The sequence below is a fragment of the Xenopus laevis genome, chromosome 3L, assembly GCF_017654675.1.
Source record: "Xenopus laevis strain J_2021 chromosome 3L, Xenopus_laevis_v10.1, whole genome shotgun sequence".
In the NCBI taxonomy this organism is placed as follows: Eukaryota; Metazoa; Chordata; class Amphibia; order Anura; family Pipidae; genus Xenopus; species Xenopus laevis.
In genome coordinates this window covers 57,092,301-57,101,656 of record NC_054375.1, presented here as the reverse complement: position 1 = coordinate 57,101,656, position 9,356 = coordinate 57,092,301, and the positions used below count along the sequence as shown (strand labels likewise).

General features: G+C 36.4%; 1 protein-coding gene across 1 annotated transcript in view; it reads right to left on the bottom strand.

Annotated features, from left to right (window-relative positions):
• Positions 1-279: 279 nt before the first annotated feature.
• Positions 280-9,356, bottom strand: part of pah.L (phenylalanine hydroxylase L homeolog) — a 28,637-nt gene continuing 19,560 nt past the window's right edge. The window contains exons 5-13 of the mRNA XM_018252335.2: positions 8,454-8,521; positions 8,082-8,278; positions 7,721-7,856; positions 6,921-6,990; positions 5,395-5,451; positions 3,785-3,880; positions 3,179-3,312; positions 2,508-2,623; positions 280-1,281 (exon numbers count right to left, since the gene is read on the bottom strand). Of these exons, the coding sequence (XP_018107824.1) occupies positions 1,238-1,281; positions 2,508-2,623; positions 3,179-3,312; positions 3,785-3,880; positions 5,395-5,451; positions 6,921-6,990; positions 7,721-7,856; positions 8,082-8,278; positions 8,454-8,521 (918 nt within the window). The 3' untranslated portion in view covers positions 280-1,237. The remainder of the gene's footprint in view (positions 1,282-2,507; positions 2,624-3,178; positions 3,313-3,784; positions 3,881-5,394; positions 5,452-6,920; positions 6,991-7,720; positions 7,857-8,081; positions 8,279-8,453; positions 8,522-9,356) is intronic.

Genomic DNA, 9,356 nt, shown 5'->3' with positions numbered 1-9,356 from the left:
ACTCCCATTCACGAACTTAACTAATTTATGTAGTAATCACCTGGAAAAAGTCAGCGCGGGAAGAAGTCACGCCAAAATCGCACAACAATTAGAATCAAACAAATTGACGCCCGAATCGCTAAATGTTTTCGTGTTGACACCCGACTTTTGCAGATTATCCAGTGCAGATCACGTTGTCAAGAAACATCTTCTGGGACATCTGCCATTGACTTCTACATGACCTTGACTTTTTTTTGCTGGAGTACTTTTGGATTCAGATTTTTAGAAGCTTTGGGGTATAATAAATCTCTAAAAATTTGTGGGTTTTTTTCCTCTAAAAATTCGAGTTTTCCCCCTAAAAACTTGACCAGAAAATATGGAAGCTTCATAATTTGGCCCCTTAACATAGATAAAATTTTTTACATAATATTATTGATCCCATTATATTTCAACAATTTATGTGATAGTGTGCCTTGTGTTAAAATATTTAACATTTTTCATACATATATACATATAAGGGTATTTGTATTTTTGCATCATAGAGTGTAGGGCTTGTCAAAATATTTTACATTTATATTTTAAAGAGAACAAATACTCTTTTGTAACTGCCCAAAATTACCCCATATCTTTTTAAGGATAATATGCTTGGGTTTTTAAAGGCAGCCAAGAAGCATGTGCAGAGCCAAAGGCACAAAGATGATTGTCTAACAAGATCAAAGCTGCTTTTGACAACTTATTACTGTTATAGGGCTGGGATGGTGTAGTTATTAAGTATATAAAATATTTATAGCCCTGATCTGAAATTCCGCCACTCTCCATTAATTTCTATCGGATTTTTAAAAGAGTACTTAACAATGGGTGAAAGTGAAAGTTTATCCTTTGATAAATACGCCTTTCAAAATCCCATAGAAATGAATGGAGAGTGGCGGAATTTCACTCTAGAGGACTGTGGTTATCTCTAACTTCACTCTTTGATAAAAATACCCCTTAGTCTTTAGTTAAAAGAAAGATGGCTTGAAGGCTAGCATTCTATAAACCTTTGCTTCATAGTCAGACTAGGAATAACCTACATTCTGCATGAGTTTGAAGATCATGAACTGGTTCTAGGGAAATTACAATTATATTTTCCCTTAATGTAACATTTTTGGTTGCACATTTAAAGACACAATGTATACATTTAATCGTTCTTCATTTCTGAAATAAAAGGATTTATTACTGTGTGAAGGAGCACAATTGCGGGCATAGTATCTGATCTGGTCTATTCCAGCTTTTTAAGGGCACTGCAGAGAATCCCAATTTCACCTGCAGGAAACACAAAGCACACCATTTAGGCCTAAATAGTCATTTAACGTCCTTAGCAAAACTAATGAACAAATGAGAACTATCGAAAAAAAGAAGAAAGAGGGAATTAAAAAAATCTAAGTGCATATTTGGACCATGAAACACATTATGCAATTACATTTTAAAAAAATCTACTATATTGAGAGGTTGATTTTGAGTGGCTGGTAACATTTTTTTTACAAAGCATGGAAAAGAAAAATTCAAAAACGGAAAAATATTAATAGCAATATGAATATAAGGAATATATACATATGCATTAAGTGATGCAAAGCACTATGTAGGAGATGAAATATTAATATAAATGATGTCAGTTGCATCTATCTGTTTCTTATCAAAGTGCATAGTGCAGGTAAATGGATTTGATGCATTGCATTGTAAGGGTACAATCATGCACCATTTTCATCTGAAACAAAAAAAAAGTCTAGTCTATGTATATACACGGGCAAATACTTCTAAGCCTGTATGTATATAACTTGGACTCAACCTTATTTTTTACAGATGTAGATAATTAGATTACTAGTATACAACCCCATTACATGCCTCTGTGTTGTGACTGTTTTGTTAGCAGGAGTCTATTATGCAGGGGGATTATCTGTTCACTGGTAATCTAATTATCTACCAAACATAGAGCAGCTTCAAACAGTATCCCAGTTTGCTCTGTTTAGCTCTGCAGATAAGAAAAAGCATACACTTTTTTTTCATTTTAACAACAGGCAAAAAGTATGTTTGGCACAAGCTCTGTTCATTGCACTCATGTTGAACAAGGAGGCGTACTGCCCCTTTGAGGTCAGACCGGTATAATGTGTATGAGTATGCTGGACTATCCAGTGTTCCCTATGTATGAATGTATGAGACTTTCTATCCATCTACCCTATGTCTTTGGAAAGGTGTCAAAGTAGGCACATTATTGCAGACAGTGGTGTACCTTCTCTATCCTGGGCTCCCCTGCAAAAATTTTCAAAAACCCCCCTGCCCCCTGACATAATCGGGGACCACCCATGACATGAGCAAAAATTGCAGGTGAATCATGTATGTTGCGGTTCACCCGCTGTCCCCCCTCTCGTGGGCCCCTGTAGAGAAGATGTAGACCTGGGACCCCTGCAGCTGCTCTGGGAAAATCACAAGCATCAAAATTCTCAAAACCGAAGGCAAGTACATAAAAGCACAGGGATAAAGTGGCGACTCACTGTTAATGCTCTCTGCAAGATTCTTCAGTTGTTGGATATTGTCCAGAACCTCAATGCTTTGGGTGTATGGATTATATCGAACAGAGAAAGGTCGAGGGATTGTAGTTGCAAATTTCCTGTTTGAAATCATATGTAATGAAATATTTTTATTGCAAGCTTATGAATGTATATGTTTAGCACTGTATAATATGGAAAGTAAAATACTGTAAAAATACTGCAGTGAATATGGAATATAAAGCAAGTGGAGTGTTCACTAAAAGTCATAACTGATTTTGCAGCATTCAGAGATAATAGGTCACAAAAATTGTGAGCAATTAAAAAGACAGCCTGGTCATATGTGTGTCTGTATCAGTACTGTTTGCCACAAATATCAGACACAATAAGCCATTTAAAGTTACACAACCTCTTTAAAACTTCGAGCCGACGAGCCGACTGATATTCAAGTCTTCTGCCATTACTGGTCAGCCCTTTTCCCACACACACCAAATATCTTAGAACAGTCACAGTGAATAGAATGAAATTGGTGGCTAAATCAGGGGAGTATATTATTGGGACCCTTAAGTAATTAGTATTGTATGTACGGGACATGGCACCCCAAATGTTAAATGTCAATGGTATGTATATAATACAATATCTGGTCAATTTAAGAATAGATAATAAATGAACCTTACCTTACTCTTTCTTTTGCTTCTTCAAAAGATTCGGCAATGAAGTATATTGGCTGGAATTCAGTAATTGGGTACTTCTGCAGTGCTGTCTTTTCAGGCTCAAAAGGTTTGAACTCTGGTTTGTCTGTGAGACAGTACTGTAAGAACAAATATAAGGCAGATTTTCATTGGAAGCATGACTAAAGAAAATGTTGACATAATAAACTTTAATGGTGCACTTTTAAAAAACACTGGAGGTGGGTAACACATTCTAGGTGGATCTGAGAATTTAGATATTTATAATTAGTGTTTATATTCCATTAACCTTCATTGGAGTAACAGTAAACTAGTAGGGACCAGTGATGAGAGAATGTATCCCATTGTGTCAAAAAAATTGCGAAATGGTGAAGGAATTTAAATATATTTTCACAGAATACATTGGCATCTATCGCCAACTTTTTTTTGCACAATATACATTGCAGTCATTATGAAATTTATAAGGGTATATTACAATTCATGTTAAATACAAATTCATGTATAGTATAAAACTAGCACACAAAAATGTTTCATTCATTAAAAACATGATTAAGATCAAACATGAATTGAATGAGCAAGAGAAAACAAAAATACCTGCAGTTCTCCGAATGATGAGAGAAGGCCAGCACCATAGGCTTTTAACTTGCCATCTTGCTTGCATATACCAAATTCTATTGTGAACCAGTATACCTAGAATTATAGAATGCAATGCAGCTGGATTAGTTAATTAAATCATTACATAACATATAAATATTGTACACATTTCTGAATATAATCATTGTACTTGTGAAGCTAGACTAATATACAAAATTCGGGGGTTGTGGAAGCACTCTTAAGGCTAAATTAAAGTATATTTAAGTATAGTGGGCCCCTGGGCCCCTGCCTCATAAGTAATTCAGTGCATATGTTTACAGACAGGGGTTTTTATGATCAAAAAGTTGAAAAGCCACCATGCCACGTCAAGGTAAACCCCATATGGCGGTCCCTAACTTGTTTCCCTCTGGTCATAGTAGTATAAAGGAACTGTGCCTCTCTGCATAGTAGCATTAATTGAAGTAAATGTCTGCTGAGCTTTGGTTTCAATCTAAAGGCTAAATCCTCCCCCGCCGCCACTTCCTTGCGGCTTTTAAAAGGGAGTATAATTGCCCAAACCAAAGCCCATTTTTTTAAAACAATGTAATGACATACAAGTAGTGAAGGCAAAGTAAAACCAAATGCACAGATGCACAATTAAAACATGTTAATATAAGTATATGTGTTAATATATGAGGCAGGGGCCCAGGGAAGTGCACTTCCACTATACTTAAATATACTTTAATTTAGCCTTAAGAGTGCTTCCACAACCCCCGAATTTTGTATAAACTAGACTAATGTATAGTTTTCCACTATATGAGAATTCTTTCATCTTGGCCCACTGTCTTATTTATAAATCCTTGTTCAGGTAAGGTTTTGCATGTGAGTCAGGCCCGGACTGGCAATCTGTAGGTTCTGGCAAATGCCTGAGGGGCTGCTGTATGGTTCAATAGAAAGTTACCATATAGTGGACTAGTTGGAGGCTGTTTGGGCTGGTAGGGGGCTGTTTGGGCCTCTGTGTACTTGGAATGGCAGGGCCTATTTTGACTGCCAATCCAGGCCTGTGAGTGCATTGTTTATTGGAACCACAGCTCACAAGGACACTGGGATATTGCAGCCATGGACTTGTATTAACATAAAATGCAATTTCTGTGAGTGTGATTGGGTATCTTTCCACACACTTGACCATATCCAGCAACTCGTGCAGAACTACTACCAGGACCCACACCCCCTCAGGGCCCTCCGGATGCTCCCGACAGTGCAAGCCAGCTACGAAAAATGCATCCAGGTGTGGGGTGGGGGTCCAGGGTGCACGGCCTGCACCTGGGCCCATGAACTACTTGTTCTGTTACTGCAAAAGTGGATAAGCATGCAAAAGAACAGTGAAGGAAATTAATCACGGTGAAGAAAATGTATGAATGAGCAAGGTTTTACAGGCTTACAGTTGACCATAAGCATGTAATGAATAGCACCAATATGATCATATAATATGATAAATGTTCATTGGTGATGTAAAAGTGAAAAAATAGCCATAGTGAACACTTTTTTTTAATGATGTAATGATAGATTGCAACAGGTAAAGGACAAAAGTATTTAAAAAAATTACACTGATGGAAATAATTTAAGTTTACCGTAGCAAGCATCTCAATGTACTCATCAGGAGCTCCCAGTGAAGCCAATCCAATTTCCTAGAAATACACAAAGCATGTTAAGTATTGAATCTCTGCAGAGGTGCCAACTTGGATGCAAAGGGATTTGGTAGAATCTTGGTCATGCCTGTCTCCTGCCTCTGCTCTTCCTGCCCCACTCACTTTCTGCCCTAATACTGTGCTCCCTGCTCCACTACTTTGGACAGATATCGTAGGACTTTGGATAACGATTCAATGTATTTTAATGGAGTAGCTAAGAAAGGTTTTGGGTGCAAATTACTAACAATGGGTGACAGACCTTGACCACTCAAAAATATGAGTCAACGTGTACAGTATGTCTGTATTTGAGTTAAAATTTTACCTTTCCTATATACTGTATATATTTAGAGAATTGAAATTGCACAGGCTCATTTTAGAAATAAAAAGAGACTTCATACTTTTAGGAATATTACCCACATTGCAACTTTACATACTTTAAGCTCTGTATATTTTTGTAGCCTGACAATGCAGCACAAAAGTGCCCAAATATGGCCCCACATATACTTGAATGGAAATTGGCAAACAAGCTTGTGACAGTGATTGGCACTATAAATTGATAGTAGTCTGGAAAAATGTTCGTCATTGGGGTTGCATTTCTGAGCTACTAAAAATTGTGATGCACCCAAAGTAACCCTGTGTCCTATTATCCTAAGCCCTAACTATTGAATGGCTGGTCAAAATGAATCAAAAACCCACATCAAGCGACATTTGACTGCTGGATGATGGAAGGTGGCGATATTTTTTTAAATTGCACATTTTTTTTCCTGTGATTTAGCTAATTTGCATATTCAAATGAGGGTTTATATTCGGTTCAGGATTTCACTAATTATTTTGTGGAGGATTTGATATTCAGACAAATTTAAAGGAAAACTATACCCCCCAAACAATGTAGGTCCCTATAAAAAGATATTACATAAAACAGCTCATATGTAAAACCCTGCTTCATGTAAATAAACCATTTTCATAATAATATACTTTTCTAGTAGTATGTGCCATTGGGTAATCATAAATAGAAAGTTGCCATTTTAAAAAATAAGGGCCGCCCCCTGAGATCGTATGATTCACTGTGCACTCAAACACACCAACAAACTATACTTCTTAGGTCACATGAGCCAATTAACAGACAGAGTTCTGCCTTTTGCTCCCACACTTCTTCCTGTTACAGTTAGAGCTGTAGTATTTCTGGTCAGATGATCTCTGAGGCAGCACACAGACCATCATGAAATGGTGGTTCAAGGCAAGAGATGTAAAAGGGCAATATTTACTTAAATATATATTCCAGTTTGGTAAGATTTTTTAATATGCCACTTAATATGATATAAACTATATGTTGCTCAAGTATTCATTTTGGGGGTATAGTTTTCCTTTAAAGAAACAGATCTGGAGAAAACAAACGGCAAATCCAAAAAAAACCCCAGATTTGATGCATCTCTGTAAAAAATACCAAACTAACAAAAAATGGTAGTTACTTGTGAAAACTGAGCGAAACCCGGGTCAGCAAACAAAGGTGCATGTCCAAGAAGCTCATGGCAAATATCACTGTTAAAAGAGGCAAAGAAAAGAGTAAATAAGCACATTAAATACTAAATATATATATGACACTTGTTTTTGTATTTGATTTGCTCTAATAATTGTATAGTATCCTAAATATCAGGAAACTTGTGTTTTTCAGCATCTACATAACAATTCCACAAGGAGCTCTTGCATGGCCTGTATAAATGACGAATTTATAGGATTAGTGCATACGTCCCAACATTTTGGAAGTAAAAAGAGGGACATATCATTTTTTTTGCACCTAGAACAGCAACATTTTGACCGATGCCCCTTTCTGTGGCCACACCCCCTAATTACCATGTTCATTTTACAAAATTTGGCAGGTTATGAAAGTTTGAAAATATTTCTCCTTATCTAAACTGTTTTTTTGGGTCTCAAAATTTGCACCTGTTAGCTGTTCTGTGCTAAAAGCCAATTAAGTGAGAAACTTTGTTTGTTTTTCTGGCTGTTCAGTGCAGAGAAAATAGGGACTTTCCAGTACAAATGAGGGACTGCAGGTTGAGCTGTCAGAAGAGGGACTGTCCCTCCGAAAAAGGGACAGTTGGGAGGTATGTTAGTGTGTTCAGAAAATGTTCTTAATTTACTTAAATTTCACAGATGATAATTGTGCTGAAATATAATATCAGTTTAATTCTTCCTTCATGTATACTGTGAAACACAAGTGGCCAAGTAGAAGCCTGTTTGTAAACATATATATAGCTGACAAGTTACTTACGGTTCAGGGGTATACATTGGTTTAGACCAGTGCCTAATATACTGGGTAGAGTGGAAAACACGGAAAGCTAACCCAGCCAAGAAATCACGTGAGGACAGTAAGCCAGCAACAGGGCGTAAACTGAATCCAGTACATTCTATAAGTAAAAATATTAACAAATAAGAACTGATAGTTTTATTGATTAACAATGTTTTTTCATGTTTATGTTTATTTTTTTTGGTTTGTGGAGGTTGGATGTTTGGGGGATGAGAGGTCAAATATGTACAGTATGTAAAACATGTTGACAAAACAGAGCAAAATTAACGTGTACCCTTTAAAACTATCCCACAAAATACACCCGTACACCTAATGTATAACCTACTTTGCAGAAATTTTGAGACATCATCAAGCTGTGGAATATTATTTTCATTGTATCCACAGTAATCTTCCAGCAGTGGAAACACATGATTATGTTCATAGCAAGCATGAGTGGGATACAGAGTCTTCAGCTCTTGGAACACAGTGCCCCATGTTTTCTTTTCCTTCTCTGTGTAGGTCACATGTGGGATTGGCTGGCCACTGAAATTGTAGATGAATTAGTTCATAAAAATGACAGAGAGAGAGTGAGAAAAAGAGAGAGAGAGAGAGGCTGGCTAAATTGGTGTCTGTATCTACTGCATATATTGCCTATATGGTCAACAGAATATTTTAGATTGAAGCATATACTGAGAAAGCAAAATAATATAAAACTCACTGTTTATAGTTATAAGCAATATCAGCAAATTCTTTACGGCGGGCGCGGTAAACTGGATCAGTGAAGCCCTGGGTTAGACAATAAATGTTACCATATAAAATGATCTTTTCATTTACATCATTACAAGCATTCCATAAGCAACTGGTTTCCCTGTTTTGAGGTAGCTGGATGGACTGTGTTTAATTTAAAGGGAAACTTTACTCCTGACCATTACAGGTCTCTATAAAAAATTATCCCACATTATACCATATTTATATCAACACTGTTTTTACATACATAAAGAACATACTTTTCTACTATATATAAAACCTACCATTTTAAGAATTTTCCCTTTGGCTCCTATGAGGACTATGTTGGGTGATCGGTGACTGAGCACATATAACATTACAAAATAGAGGGAAAAGATGTAAAATATGATTTGATAGGTCTGTTATTTGTAAAATAAATATATTTTTAGCGGACGTTAGATCTGATCTATAACAATGGTGTTTTAAAAAATTGTTTTGGATTATTGATAAGCCTGTACTTAATCGTGGAATTTATTTCTGCATCCCTTTTATAGGCCTTTTGAAAATATTTCTCTGAAGATCATGAATCAGGATATACAATGCCTAATGCATATTAGATCAGGCCACAGCACTCCAGAAACCAATTATCTATAATTGCCCAATCTCAATTAAAGTAATAGCACCATTTTGTGGTTCTGATTTATCCTGGTGCATTAGTCATAAATGAACAGCATGTTCGGGGTTTTGTTTCCTCGGCAATCACAATATTGTATAAAACACACCTGAGCAACTCATCAGATCTCTGCAATAACAAATTAAATGGGGGCTTTCGATTTCAAAAGAATATTTTGCATATTTGGCAGATTAGAGAAGTTCACAACAACAAAGTAGGGCT